The 16,174-nt window shown below is 39.0% G+C and overlaps 1 protein-coding gene across 2 annotated transcripts in view; it reads right to left on the reverse strand.

Moving 5' to 3' along the window:
- OXSR1 (oxidative stress responsive kinase 1) overlaps positions 1-16,174 on the reverse strand; it is a 93,328-nt gene that overhangs the window by 60,836 nt on the left and 16,318 nt on the right. Inside the window, exons 2-3 of one of the 2 annotated variants that reach the window (XM_028107061.2) lie at positions 13,276-13,388; positions 4,606-4,714 (exon numbers count right to left, since the gene is read on the reverse strand). In XM_028107061.2, the coding sequence (XP_027962862.1) occupies positions 4,606-4,714; positions 13,276-13,388 (222 nt within the window). Of the gene's footprint in view, positions 1-2,190; positions 2,300-4,605; positions 4,715-13,275; positions 13,389-16,174 lie in introns of those variants that run through there. The other variant, XM_028107062.2, reaches the window with a different exon arrangement.

A 16,174-nucleotide genomic window follows, 5' to 3' on the forward strand; every position in this document is an offset into this window, starting at 1 on the left:
AACAAAGCAAAAAGTTAAAATGTAGACACCTATTCCAAAAAATCCATCTCATGTCTGCTTTCCTAGCCCATGGCATAGAACATTTAAAAAGCAATGCAAAACTTTAACTGCCCAAGAAAATCATTTCTAAATATTAAAATAATATTGAAAAAGTGGTAGAACAGCTGCTGGTTTAGACACTTGTTAGTCTCATAATTACAGCTCAAATTACTCAGTCAACATGTTCATTTCTTCAGTTTACGTTTATGAAAAAACACTCTTTGTATCCAAAATTAGCTCATTTTGGTTACTAGAATTTCTGCCAAGAAGCTTTAACCAGTATTTAGCCACTGGGTTTTGTTTGTGTCTTCCTGAGCCATGGAAGGTTTCAAAGGCCACAAAATTTGCTTGGGCTGAGTATTCCATTTCAAACAGACGTGCCCCTTCACTGTTGCTTGAACAACCAAAATTGGTCACTATTATGAATACCAGGTATTTTACCTGGGTCCTGCTTAAAGAAGTTCCCATACTTTTTATGTCTTGGAAGATGACAAAGTTGAGAGCATTCCTAAACAACAAAATAATTCACTAAGAGAGTGAATTTAAGTGAGGTTTCTTCAATGCCACAATTCATGCCTCTAAGTCCTACAGGTAATCCTCTCTTCTCCTTTCAGAAACTTTCTTAATTACTTTGATTTCTAAAACTCTTAAACTGCAGTTTGGTGCTAATAAATTGCAGAAATAACTACTTAGATCAGAACTGCTTCTAATTTCGGAGATTAACTTCCTATGCTAATAAATTCCAATATTCAGTATCAGAGTTTAATTCACAGAGGAATATCACAACAAAGAAGCAATAAGAAATGACTACAATAGTGACACAATGAATCTAAACTTACTTTAACCATGATGTCCACCTGCCTGATAGGTGTAAGAGTGAGAGTTGCAATTCAGTTTACGATTTAATTAGTTTATTAAATTATACATCAGTGCAATGTTGCTGAATGAAAAGTATGCTTTTGTTTTAAATATTTTGGCTAAAAAAGTTGATGTGAAAGGAGGTCACCTAAACATACTTCTGTTAATTGTGGTTATTTGTATTATTTAATTACTCAAAGGAAGCCCCTCCTTATCAATGGTCTTCTCCTCTTACTCTTTCAGCTCCAAGTGTAGGTCCCGATCAGTTCACACCATATTCCTCCATCCTGCCTCCAGAACCTTCTCTGCAGTGTTTCCTCTATCTGGATCACTTCCCCCATCTTTCCCTTGATACCACCCCACCTCCCACTTCACCTGGCTAATTATGACCTATTCTCCAGGTCTCAGCTGAACATCACCTCCTGAGGGAAGACTTTGTTAACCCCACCGTATCCATTCTCCCTCAGTAAGGTTACATTCTCCTGGTACCTGTTCCCATGGCACCTGGTACTTCTTCCTGGTCCTCTACATACTTATAATTATTTAACTGTAACTCTTCCTTATTAGCTATGAAGCTCATAAGAGCAAGGAACTAACAGTATGATTCACCAAAGTACTGGTGATCAATAAGTATTTGATAAACGGAATTTTAACTGAGCTCTAGATCTTGGCAGTTTCTCCATATTTTAAAAATATTTTACAGTTGTGCTTAGTTCTAACTTTTGTTTTCTAAAAAGTGTTTAATGTATCTCTTCAATTTAAATGTTTACTCACTTTATAACTAAAAAAGCAAGGCTTCATTTACCTAAAAAAGGATGTCAATTCTTATTATCTTAAAAGGTTTAGATGTAAGATTATGTTGACTCATGGAAATATAACTAAAAAGAGAGTTAATGGCTGGAACATGTTTGAAAATTATCCTCCAGGAATGTGCTGAGTCCCAGGGCTGGAAAAATTGGGCACTGTCCCAGGAAACCTAAGACCAGGAGGGACAGAGAGGTACATTTAAGACATCCCACCCAGCTACATGTCCCGCTCCTTCTAAGATCAGGATACATACTGCCTGAGAGAAAAACAGGGATTCTTTAAAAAATATATTCATTCTGCTTAGGAGTAGCAGAAAGGATGGGGTGGCATACAGGTATGGATGAAGAAATAAAGCAAGACAATGTATTCCTATTCATCAGAGGACTTGTTAGCAAAACATTAAAAACTTTGTATTATACATTTTTGTAAATTACAAATAAAGAAAATTATGCTATAGGTGATCAATAATGAAAGATACAGTATTACCTAATATTCCCATATCTGTCCATACTGAAAGAACCATGCTTGACCACCATCTTGAAAGGTGGTTGGTGTTAGCAAGGATTCCAACCATCATATGAACAGGGCCTTTAACAAAGCCATCCAGTTTCTCCAGTGTGTCACTAATGGGATTGAAACAAAAAGGTGATTCTGGCTACACTGAAAAGCATCAAATAACAAGGGATTATTATTAATGGCTAAATTTCTTGTGCATCTACATGTCAGCAAAATGACAGATGCCTGACATACGTCATCTCATTTACTACACCCCAATACCCTAAAATATAGAGGGGTATCACCATTTGACAGAAAGGTAACAGGTTCAGAGAGTTTAAATGACATAAACCTGTTAAGTAGGAAAGGTGGAATTAATTCTAGAGCCTATTCTCTTTCCTTTACGGCCTCTTTGGGGAAGTAAGGTGTTCACTAAAGTACAATATTATCAATTCTAAAATGGAAAATTATGCTCCCACACAAAATACATATGCAAACAAAAACCAAGAAGCACAGTGATGGGAAGGTGGGTGGTCCTCCCAATCTTGTTACATGATCCAAATCCATGCCTTGGCAAAATGTCTAATTTACTGCATGATGGGCTGGGCCTTCAGGTAACCGTAACAAAACGTTCAATCTATACATGACAATGGCCTGCTGTCGGCAATCAGCAATACTTACATTTTATTGTAAGGGCTTGAGCAGAAATAATTGTATACATACTGCAGGATAAAGTACCATAATTAATTATGTTAATATTGGGGATCAAAATTTTCTGTGTAAGAGAAAAGAGATTCAAGTATAATTTTTAAAAAGTTTTAAAAGTCTGTAATGTTAAACTTGAACTAGAAATACTAATTCCAAATTGTAATTTTTAATACACTGTCTTTCCAAGTTCTTACAACTTGAAGTGATGACAACATAGTAGCAATGAACATCCCCATCATCCCAGTTATGCTCTCTAAATGCCTTTCTCCTAACAAGGATCAGAACCCCTTAGAGTACTGGCTGATTCTGGGTCTGGGAAAAGCAATATAAATGTGACCCTAGGAAATCTTGAACCAAAAAACTAGGAAGTAACCAAAGACTAAAGGATTCTTGTCAAAAGGACACAAGAGTAAGCTTAAAGGGAGACCCACTGACAAACTTTTGGACAATCTGAGCATCAGAAAAATAGAGTAAAACTGAGAAAGTCACTAAATATATAAAATTCTTTGTGTCTATGTAATGACATTCAAAAAAATGAAAGCCTTACCAAAAAGGAAAAAGAAAAAAAAACCAAACCCTCTCACTTGTTACTGTTGGAGGTGAATATTAAACCAACTTTTTACTCTGAAAATTGGTACTTAAAAAAAAAGAATCAATTATTTATCTTCCATTTTTAGTAGGAACTACAATACAGATTAATCAAAGAGTCCTATTTAATGAGGTAAAGCTCCTTTACACAGAAGAATGCTAGTTTATAAGTGTAAAAGAAAGGATGCAGTAAGTCACCACTCTGCCACCCTTGACAGAATCATTGATTCAAACAAGGATTGTGAGTACATGCTAAAATCATTAAATGAAAGACTTAGGTCGGGGGGGTGCCTGGGTGGTTCGGTCGGTTAAGCATCTGCCTTCGGCTCAGGTCATGATCCCACAGTCCTGGGGTCAAGCCCTGTGGCGGACTCCCTGCTCAGCAGGAAGCCTGCTTCTCCCTCTGCCCGCCCCCCTCCCCCCCGCTTATGTTCTCTCTCAAATAAATAAAATCTTAAAAAAAAAAAAAAAGAAAGACTTAGGTGGGGAACTGGATACTCACAGTGCCCAAGTATCACCTCACAGATTACTTGCTAGCTGCAAAGGGAAAAAAAGTTAACCTTTCCATGGTGAGGCCTGGCTGTCAAAACCTTAAGCAATCAAAAGTAACATCACCATTAAAGACATAACAAGAGAGCAAATACTTCCTGGTGTTTGAACACACAGCATTACCCACAGAATATTGTCCAAAAACTTTTAACTTAAATCTAATCAAGCCTTTAGATCCAATTTTCAATTTGCAAGAAACAAGGGAATACAAATCAAGTTAAATATCACCAGGAAGAAATAAGCAGATAAATCCAAAATGTGGGTCATTCTACAAGACAGTCATTCTCAGACCCTTCAGACCAGAACCTTCAACAAGTTTCTGTCAGGGAACAGAGGAAGCTGGAGGGAATCATCACAGATTAAGAGAGATTTAAGAGACATGGCAAGCAAATGCAACGTGTGAAATCTGTCTCAGCTCATACACTAGCATCTTTAGCAGATACTATATTTTCAGTATCTCCTCAAATGCAAATGTCCACGAACACCAAACCAGGATAAAAAAGAATATTTTTAGTAACTTTCCAACCAATGGAAGTTAGCATTTCATTGTACTCTACTCACCTCCACTTAGCAGCTTCATGACTAGCCACAGCTCATCTTTTACCACAAAAGACGTGTAGTAAGACACAATATTAGGATGATGGCACTGACTCATGGCTTGAATTTCTTTCTACAAAGAGAAAACATGATAATTTATTAGATGAAAGCCTCAAACAACACTACAAGTTAGTGAATTCAGATTTGAAAATCCCAAGACTATATTTGCGAGATCTCCATGGCTCTGAGCTTTTGGAGGATAGTTAAACCAAAAAACTCCTCAGTTTCCCTCAGTCCATTCTGACTGCTCATTCCACCCTTAATCTTTGAAACTAGAAACATGCACCATTTATCACAGCCTTACATAGCACCAGAGGCCTCCACCAGGACACATGTTTTTCTTCAAGGTGCCCTTGGAAAAAACTCTTGGGAAATCTGGTTTTACAGCCACAGAGAATAATTACTCATAAACAGAGGGTGGTGTTTGTTTTTGACACTTAACCAACAGAGCCACCCAGGCGCCCCACTTTATTTTTTTAATTTACTTTTATTATTGAAGTACAGTCGACATACAATGTTGTATTAGTTTTAGGAATACAACAGAGTGATTTGACAATTCTATGTATTACTCACTGCTCACAAGTGTAGTCACCATCTATCACCATACAACATTATTATGATATTGACTATATTCCCCATGCTGTCCATGTTCGTGACTTACTTTGTAACTGTAAGTTTTTATCTTTTAACCCCCTTTATCTGTCCCTACCATCTCCCCAGCCCATGGCAGTGAGACTGTTCTCTGTATTTAATAGTCTGTTTTTCCTTTGTTCACTTGTTTTCTTAGATTCCACATGTAAGAGAAACTGTATGGTATTTGTCTTTCTCTGTCTTACTTCACTTAGCATAATACCCTCTAGGCCCATCCATGTTGTCACAAATGGCAAGATTCCATTCTTTTTATGGCTGAGTAGTATTCCACTGTGTGTGTGTGTGCGCGTGTGCGCGTGTGTGCGTGTGTGTGTGTAAAATCACATCTTTTTAAATCTGTTCACCTACAGATGGACACTTGGGTTGCCTCCATATCTTGGCTATGGCAATAAACATAGGGGTGCAAATATCTTTTCAAATTAGTGTTTTCATTTTCTTTGGGTAAATATCCAGTAGTGGAATTACTGGATCATATGGTAGTTCTATTTTTAATTTTTTGAGGTGCCTCCATACGTTTTCTACAGTGGCTGCACCAATTTACATTCCCACCAATAGTGCACGAAAGTTCCCTTTTCTCCACATCCTCGCCAACACTTGTTATTTTTCTTTTTGATTTTAGCCATTCTGACGGGTGTGAGTTGATACCTCATTGTGGTTTTGATTTGCATTTCCCTGATGATGAGTGATGTTGAGCACCTTTTCATGTATCTGTTGGCCATCTGGATGTCTTCTTTGGAAAAATGTCTATTCAGGTAGAGGGTGCTTTTTGGTTTGTGGGTTTTGTTTTACTTCGAAAATACTGTTTCTTCCCATTTTGGTGAAATAATTAACAATTCTCACTCTAATGAGAAATGTCCTGAAATGGCAAGGTCAGAAACTAAGTCCAAAGAAGAAACCTGAGCTCCATCTAGGCTTACTCGACCTCAGGTTATGAATTTATTAGCTTGGGTGTGATAAAGGGATTTATAGAGCCCTGAGTGATCGGGGCCCTGCTTACCTCTCTAGTCTCAATCCTACTCCGTCACTGCCCTACCCCTACAAACCCCCTACGACCCAGCTGCAATAAACCTCAGGTGAGCATGCTTCTTCTAACCATGGATATTAAAGCTGTTGTTCCCTCTACCTCAAATATACTTCCCTCATTATTTTACCCTGACTAAAAATTTTATGCTAATTCTTCCTTCTGACCTAGCCAAAATATCAATTTCACCAGCTCCCCAAGTTGAGTTAGGTGTCTCTTGGTTTCCAAACTCCCTGTGTATCTCTTTACATCACGGCATATATGTAGTGGACATTTATCTGTCCCTCCCCGGTGGACTGAGAACTCCATAAAGCAAGTACTTGAAAGTGGATCCCTAAATGCAAGCACGCACACACACACACACACACACACACACACAGACTGGACTATTACTCAGTCATAAAAAAGAATGACATACTGCCATTTGCAACATGGATGGACCTAGAGGGTATAACATTAAGTGAGATTAAGTCAGAGGAAGACAAATACCGTATGATTTCACTCATATGTGGCACTTAAGATACAAAACAAAGAAAATAAAGAGACAAAAAACCAGACTCTTAAATACAGAGAATAAAATGGTGGTTGCCAGAGGGTAATTGGGGGGGTGGGAGATAAAGGGAATAAGAGAACACATACCGTGAGGAGCACTGAGTGATGCACAGAACTGCTGAATCATTATACTGTACACCTGACACTAATACAACACTGTATGTTAATTGTACTGGAATTAAAAAAAATCCATGAAAAAAGGTGCATTCCTTAAACACGGCAGAACTCATCATATTATACCGTAATTGCTTATTTTTCTGTATCCTTCACAAAACTTGAAGCTCAATGAAAGCTAAGACTCTGTATTCCTGGCACTTATCACTGTGCCTGGCACCCAGTACACCTGCAATAAATATTTACTGAATGAATTAAATCCTATAGTACTTTATACAACTCTTTACTTATTCAAGTATTTTACTTGCCCTATGACCTTGGTATTTGTACAGTAAAAATCAATTGTGTAAAAGTTGCCCATAATCTGATTCAAAAGCAGTGCTCCACGAACAGTAGTTTTTCTTTTCTCATCTTCTCTACTTGAATGTGAATTCCTTTATAGCAACGATCTTGTCATACACATCTTTGCAACCCCCAAGGTCACCAGCACAGTCTTCTATACTAAAAACTAGTAAAACTACACACCTCCCTGTTAACATAGTTATACAAGATTACAAGAGATAAGAGAAATACATATGAGAAGGAATACATGACAACATATATTGCCAATGAGTAGTAAAAACAGTAAATACTACAAGAATTCACTGGAAAGAACAGTGAAGGTAGGCAAGTAGTCCTCTCAGGGGAGGTGGGAATCAGGTTTAGTTCTGCAGAATATGGGGAAATTACAGCAGTGTAAGGTGAAAGGCACACATAATTACAAAAAAAAAAGATGAAATATGCAAGACATATTTTAGGATGCAATGAGTACACCTGTCTAGGGTAAGTGGTTCATGGTTTCAACAGATATCTACCAGGTGCCTACTATGTGCCAGGCACAGTGCTGGGTGCTTGACTATAATGGTGAGCCCTCAAGAAACCTATAGTCTGGTGAAGATATCAGACAAATATTAACAACAGACAATGATAAACAGTTGGATAGGAGAAGTACCAGATACTACATGAATTTACTGGAGAGGCAAATTATCAGAAAATAGGAATGATCCTCAGGGAAGGCTTCCTGTAAGAAGTTTTACTACACTGACACAGGAAAGGTAACTAGATTTTATGGGTTTGACTGCTTAATCACATGGGACCGTATCATAAAGGACCGTGTAACTGTGTTCCAGAATTTAGGCTTCATCCTAACAGCAAAGGGAAGGCATCAAAGGTTTAACTATATTGTTTCATAAAAATCACTATGGCTGCAATATAGAAAATAAATGAGAGAAGGCAAGACTAGAAGCAAAGACACTGTTGAACTGTTGCTATGACCTGGGTGAGGGATGACGGTGGCCTGAAAACTGATAAGTAATCACTCAGTTTGGATAATCACACTGCGGTCATGTTACTGTTAGGAGAAGATGGGTGAACAGCATTTGGGAACTTTCTGTACTTCTTTTGCAACTCTTCTAGAAGTTTAAAACTACCTCAAAATAGTTTTTAAAAAATACATGGCGGGGTGCCTGGGTGGCTCAGTCAGTTAAGCACCTGCCTTCGGCTCAGGTCGTGATCCCAGGGTCCTGGGATGGAGCCCTGCATCAGGCTCCCTGCTCAGCGGGAAGCCTGCTTCTCCCTCTCCCACTGCCTGCCGCTCCTGCTTGTGCTCTTTCTCTCTGTCAAATAAATAAATAAAAATCTTAAAAAATAATAAAAATAAATTAAAAATACATGGCTATATGAATGGAAAGAAAGGAAGGAGTCAAGAGGTATACTGAAGAGGTATAAACCATAGGACTTAGTGACCAACTGGAATAGGGGAGGGGAGATAGAGGGTGACAATTCACACACATAGAATTGGGGTCGAACGGTCCAATGTCTTAAAAGTGAAGCTAAGGGTTTTCAGTTCTACCCTGAGAGGGGGAACCACCAAGGGTCCTCTAACAGGAGACTATCAAATTCAAACTGAAAGGGCCTTAAATATTTCTTTCCTTCTCTTCTATTTCTTTAAAGGTGGGGGGATAGAGTTCCTTTATCTTAACTCCCCTTGGAGTTATCCTTTTCCCTCTCCTTTCAAAAGCAAAAATAAATATAAGTGCTTTGCAAGAGTGCTATATTCACTCTGACTCAAATTTCCCAGTAGCTCCCTCCCACATCGGAGTGAATTCCATCCGTCCTACTGAAAGTGCTTTCTTGAAAGTCCTGTTACCTGCTGCTGCCAGAGCTTTTGTGTGGACTTCTCTGTTCTCCACCTGAAGCTTTCTCAAGCATTGCTTAACAATGACTTTTCATTCTTTCCTGGAACTCGTTCATCTTGATTTCTAACATTTACTCCTGGTTTTCTAACTACCCCAACACAAGCAGTTTTCCTCCACTTCACACCATTCAGTTGGTCCCCAAGTAATGTTAATTTACTCATTCATACTGACTGAACACAATAAAGTCCCTGCCCTCATGGAATGTTCATTCGAAAATTAACAATTCGGGCAACCCTCTTGGGTCCCCTCCCTCCTCGGGAGCTTTGTGCTATCACTTTGCTATCTATCGCTCAATAAACCTTGCTTTGCTGCCCACCAAAAAATAAATAAATAAATAAAACTAACAATTCTTCCATCTATAAAATGTCTAGGGAATGTGTATTCCTTTCCCTTATCACTGTCACTGCCTGAGTTTAAAGTCCTAATACTTCTTTGTGTGGCCCTGTGTACCTCAAACCATGGGTTGCAACCCACATGGGCCATGACACAAACTAAGCAGATAAAGTTAGAAACAAAAAAGAAATAGAAAATCAGAGTGCATTCCACAGAATATAATTAAGAATTGTTTTATGAAAATGTTGTTTCAGTTATATTAGTATTTACAAATATATACATAAAAACGAATTCTTCCCTAATTCTAAACCCCTGCCTGGTAGGGTTTCTATCTCTGTCTGTTCAAAGCATCCCCAGCCCTGGTGGGCCAGAACACAAAAATCTCCACAGAGGCCTCCATCTTTGTAACGAGGAGCATGCCTCCTCCCCTTACTTCACAGTATTTGACACCTCTCCTAGGCATCTGTCATGCTCGGCCTTAAACAGGAGACAAGAGCCTTAACTCTTCATTCAACTGGACTGTGAGCCTCCCAGTAGAAGGAAAGACATTTTAAGCCTCTTCATGTTCCCCTCCGCTGTCTGGCCAATGAATCTAGTCCTAGCATCTACCAGAGAAGAGAAAAAGCTCAAAACACTGCCTAATGTGCCTGTGAGTAACATCTCCAGAAAAAATAAATGTAGTAAGATTTGACAGCTGATTTTCCCATCACACTTAGCAAAGGTTGTCAGACAAGAAAACATTTTGACAAGAGAAAGGAGCAATATACTGCCTCCTCACTAATAACTGTCACACAGGATACACACCTAGAACCTGGTTCTATAGCACCCTTTCTACATTAGAGACCATTTCGAAAACAAATTTAAAATCATGACACCACAAGTGTGGTATGCTGATCTAATAGATTTTCTAAGATAAACTAAAGGGCTTCTTATCTCTTAGAAATGGAGCCCTTCTCACTCAGATCTCAGGTCCCTGACACTACAAACACCACAAACAAATCCAGCCCTCTTTATATTCCCAATGTTTCTTCAGACTTTAGTGGGATCTCACTTGTTTGCCCTCCAAAAAGGCCAATTATTTTAAATTTGCTTTACTAAAAGGGCGCCTTGGTGGCTCAGTCGGTTAAGCGTCTGCCTTCAGCTCAGGTCATGATCCCAGGGTCCTGGGATGGAGCCCCGCATGGGGCTCTGTGCTCAGCACCGAGTTGGCTTGTCCCTCTACCTCAGCCCTTCCCCACCACTCCTGCTCTCTCTCCCTCTCTCACATAAATAAATTTTTTAAACAAATTTGTTTTACTAAAAGTCACTTCCCCCCCTTACTTATCTGCCAAATATATAAATACTATATTTTAATGTAAAGCTTATTGGACTATGTGGGCAAAATTATGGAGGTCTAATTTATTTTTTTTCTTTTACTAAGCTATACCAAATTTGCATTCCTCTACAAGTAAGGCCCTAGTGTAATAACACAAATATTATTTTCAAGATGTCAAATATCTGAAAACAGATGCTCTTTCTACTTTTGAACCAAGATTATACTTAGTTACTATTACATGAAATAGAACAGACTTCACTCAGAAAGACCTGATTTTTAAACCAGACTGTCACTTATTATATGATTTACTTCCTTCATCTAAAATGGAGCTACCACCTGTCTCATGGAGGCGTTTATGAGGGTAAAGTATGCTTAAGTGCCTATCGATGTTTGCTGTTACCATCATGTGAGCACAGTCAAGTTATTTAAACTTTGAACCTCCATTTCTTTAGTCATGAGGTAATAAATAAGACTTTCATTCACCTTTATGCTATCCTTATCGGTTATGTAAAATAACTGGCAAATGATACAAATTCATACTGGGCTTCTCAAATTCCAGTCTTAATATGTAGGTTAAAAATTCTGTTTTTCCTCAAAACAATTAGTTTACAATTTACAGCCTTCTTTTATAATCACTGCAGTTCAAATACCCAAATGATGCTCTAAGGGGTTGTGGGCATCTATAAATCCAAGATCACTACCTAGGATTTCCATCAGCATCTCCTTTCAAGTGTATATTCTCTCACCAAAGAGGCCCAAGACCACTCTAGCAACTTTCTTCTTTAGCTTCTGCTCACACATTACCAACTCCTGAAGAGATGCATTTGTTTAATTTGCTAAAAGTTCAATGCGTAATTCTATTATCTCATTTCCTTTTATTCCAGTATTCCCTAATACTCAGTACAGGCTCCACCAGAAATTAAATCCAACCTGAGAACAAAGACTTCTGGAGCGTCAGATCATCCCAGTGCTAACTCCTGCCTCTCTATCACTAGGTGTACATGACCTTAAAGAAATACTTAATAAAAGAAATACTTAATAAAGTAACATTAGTTCCTATTTGTATGGCAGTTTATACTTTTCAAGTACTGGATCATTTCATCCTCAAGAAAAACCTCATTAAGGGGGCGCCTGGGTGGCTCACTCAGTTAAGCATCCAACTCTTGATTTTGGCTTAGGTCATGATCTCAGGCTTGTGAGATCAAGCCCAGCTTCAGGCTCTACACTCAGCATGGAGTCTGCTTGAGATTCTCTCTCTTCCTCTGCCCCTCCTCCCACTCTCTAAATAAATAAATAAGTAAAATCTTTTTTAAAAAATTTTAAAAAAGGAAAGAAAAACCTCATGAGGTACACAAAGCAGATGTTATTATTTCCATTTTAAGCCAAAGAAACTGAGGATTTACAAAGCTAAATGATTTGAGAATCTATCTCATGTCCTTTACTGAGCACTTACTGCACACTTCAAACAACTCTGGGTGTCATGGCTCATAAAAGAAGTACAAAACAATCCCTGTGTGTCTAGCTTTTAATTCCACAGAACATTTCTTGCAGCTATTAATCCCTGAGACTCTCTTTCTTTTTTCCCTAGCTTTTGGAAAAGGCAATGCCACCTTCTACCTCTCATCGTGCATCAGTGGTCAGAATGCAGATTGGTACCATGTTCCTGGGAGGCCAAAGCCTTTTAAAGCATATTCCATTTGACCAGGTATCACAATTGCATGATACTAGTTTCAGGAAAGAGAGAAGAAGCATTGTTTAAAACAATAAAAAAGAGGAAAAAGGTAATTGTCCAACATGAGAAATAGGTTAAATAAAATGTGGTCTACCGGGCGCCTGGGTGGCTCAGTTGGTTAAGCAACTGCCTTTGGCTCAGGTCATGATCCTGGAGTCCCGGGATCGAGTCCCACATCAGGCTCCCGGCTCAGCAGTGAGTCTGCTTCTCCCTCGGACCCTCCCCCTTCTCACGCTCTCTGTCTATCTCATTCTCTCTCAAATAAATAAATAAAATAAAAATCTTTAAAAAATAAAATGTGGTCTACCTATGCAACGGAATACTACACACATACTGAAAGGCATATTAATTCATATTTATAGACAGAAAGTATTTGATAAATTTTTCAATGAAAAGCACAAATGATTACATTATCATAAAAATACAAAGACATTTAAATGTGCACAGTCTGAAAAACTATATAGCAAGTGTTAATCTCAGAATGGGAGGATTACAACTAATTTTTTTCTATTTACCTGGATTTTTATAAATTTTACAATAAGCATTACTTGATGAGCAAATCACAACACCTTTTTTTTTTTTTTTAGAAAAGTAATCAAAAATTCCAAGTTATTTCCCACTCTAACATGAACACACATAGGAGTATAATTCCCACATAAAAAATATGAGATGTGCATACCAGGAGTTCATCCATGCTAGTTTGACATTTCTCAAGGTTTATCCGTTTGATTGCCACTTTCTCCTTCTTAGGGGCACAATATGCTGCTTGGACCACAGCCGTTGCTCCACTACCTAAAGATAAATACATAAATGAGTAAATAGATGAATAGATAAGAACATGACATTTCTAATTCCCACACAATTTTTTTTTGTGGGAATGCTGAAACTAGCAGGTAAAAAAAAATTTTTTTTCTTGCTTAGGTCTTTTTTATTGTTATGTTAATCACCATACATTACATCATTAGTTTTTGATGTAGTGATCCATGATTCATTGTTTGCGTACAACACCCAGTGCTCCACGCAGAACGTGCCCTCTTTAATACCCATCACCAGGCTAACCCATCCTCCCACCCCCCTCCCCTCTAGAACCCTCAGTTTGTTTTTCAGAGTCCATCGTCTCTTATGGTTCGTCTCCCCTTCCAAATTCCCCCCTTTCATTCTTCCCCTCCTGCTTTTTTTTTAACATATACTGTATTATTTGTTTCAGAGGTACAGATCTGTGATTCAACAGTCTTGCACAATTAACAGCACTCACCACAGCACATACCCTCCCCAATGTCTATCACCCAGCCACCCCATCCCTCCCATCCCTCCCACCCCCGACCACTCCAGCAACCCTCAGTTTGTTTCCTGAGATTAAGAACTCCTCATATCAGTGAGGTCATATGATACATGTCTTTCTCTGATTGACTTATTTCGCTCAGCATAACACCCTCCAGTTCCATCCACGTCATTGCAAATGGCAAGATCTCATTCCTTTTGATGGCTGCATAATATTCCATTATACATACACACACACACACACACACACACACACACACACACACACACACCACATCTTCTTTATCCATTCATGTGTCGATGGACATCTTGGCTCTTTCCACAGTTTGGCTATTGTGGACATTGCTGCTATAAACATCGGGGTACACGTACCTCTTCAGATCCCTACATTTCTATCTTTGGGGTAAATACCCAGTAGCGTAATTGCTGGATCGTATGGTAGCTCTATTTTCAACTTTTTGAGGAACCTCCATACTGTTTTCAAGAGTGGCTGCACCAGCTTGCATTCCCACCAACAGTGTAGGAGGGTTCCCCTTTCTCCACATCCCCGCCAACATCTGTCATTTCCTGACTTGTTAATTTTAGCCATTCTGACTGGTGTGAAGTAATATCTCACTGAGGTTTTGATTTGGATTTCCCTGATGCCGAGCAATTTTGAGCACTTTTTTATGTAATTCCCACACAATTTAAACACAAAAATAATTCGGGGTGCCTGGGTGACACAGTCGGTTAAACATCGGACTCTTGATTTAAGCTCAGGTCCTGATCTCATTGTGAGACTGAGCCCCGCACTGGGCTCCATTTAAGATGTTCTCGCTCCCTCTCCCCCTCCCCCCCAGCTCGTGCACTTGCTCTCTCTCTAAAAAGAAAAATAAATAATAAAATAAAATAAACAAGAGAATAATTCTTACCTTGTTCCTACACTCAGCAACACATAACATCCTAAAAAGTAGGGTGTCAATAAAAGCCAAAGCCTTGACCATTTCACAGAATTGCTAATAACACCAGAAGGGAGGAAAAATCAAAACGGCTACAGTTCCAATTCTAGAGTATGATGGCACAGGCTCGCATTTCCCTGTTCCTCTCCTCTAAATAGAACTGAATACCCTAGAAATAATTTGACAGACAATCATACAATGACCCTGACAGGTGGAAAGAAGGTAGATGAGCTAGGGGCCTTGGGATGTGAGGAAAAGCACCGCTGTGAGTTCACTGGGTTTTCCTCTTATGTCCCACATATCCATGAACAGCCTACAACCCAGAACCACCAACACAGATAGACAAACAAATGAGAAAATCTTGCTTTCTGGCCAAAGGACTATAAAAGGGGAAGCTTAGCAGAGACCTAGAAGGGAGACAGACCCTCCCCAGGACTCCCCAGTCCCTATCTAGGATAGCAGGGGACCCCAATTCACTACAACACTGGCATCAGCAGGGTCTCCACCCCATCCCCAGATGCAGTAGGCCAGATTTGCCACACGTGGGGCAATGTCCAGCCAATCTGCCCTTAGCAGTAGCAGAGATGGGGACCCACACCTACCAGTCAGCCCAGGCAACACCTGTAGAGATCAAGCAGGAGCTCCTGTGTTGCCAGAATAATAAAGAGAATAGCACTGCAAGAGCTCTGAAAACTAAATTATCATAGGAAATACACAGCTCCCAAAAGCAGGCCAGAACCTACACACTAAACCTAAATAGAGTTATTGCCTACTAAAATAGAAGATTTAAGCAGGATAAAGACTCTCCTCACATTAATATCTTAGATGTCCAGGATAAAATTTTTTTTAAAAATCACACACCAAGAGTGAGGAAAAACACACATGAATAAGAAAGAGAATCATACTGATGCCAACACCAAAATGAACCACAATCTGGAATTATCTGACAAGAATTTTAAAGCTGTCATCATAAAAATACTTCAATAAACAATTAAGAATTCTCCTAAAAAAAATAGAAAATTTCAGCAAAGAAATAGTATTAAAAAAAAAAACTACCAAATGGAAATTATGTATACAACTGAAATATGCAATTTCCAAAATGAAAATGTGTTGGATAGGCTCAACAAGAGAGATGACAGAGGATAAATTCAGTCCTGAGGACAAGATCAACAGTTTACTTGACCTATGGTTTCACTTACTTGTGGAACATAAGGAACAGCATGGAGGGCATTAGGGGAAGGGAGGGAAAACTGAGGGGGGGAATCGGAGGGAGAGACGAACCATGAGAGACGATGGACTCTGAGAAACAAACAGGGTTCTAGAGGGGAGGTGGGTGGGGGGATGGGTTAGCCTGGTGAT

This window comes from Eumetopias jubatus, unplaced genomic scaffold (genome assembly GCF_037043125.1).
Source record: "Eumetopias jubatus isolate StellerSeaLion01/CBP00866 unplaced genomic scaffold, mEumJub1_p1.0 scaffold_1, whole genome shotgun sequence".
NCBI lineage: Eukaryota > Metazoa > Chordata > Mammalia > Carnivora > Otariidae > Eumetopias > Eumetopias jubatus.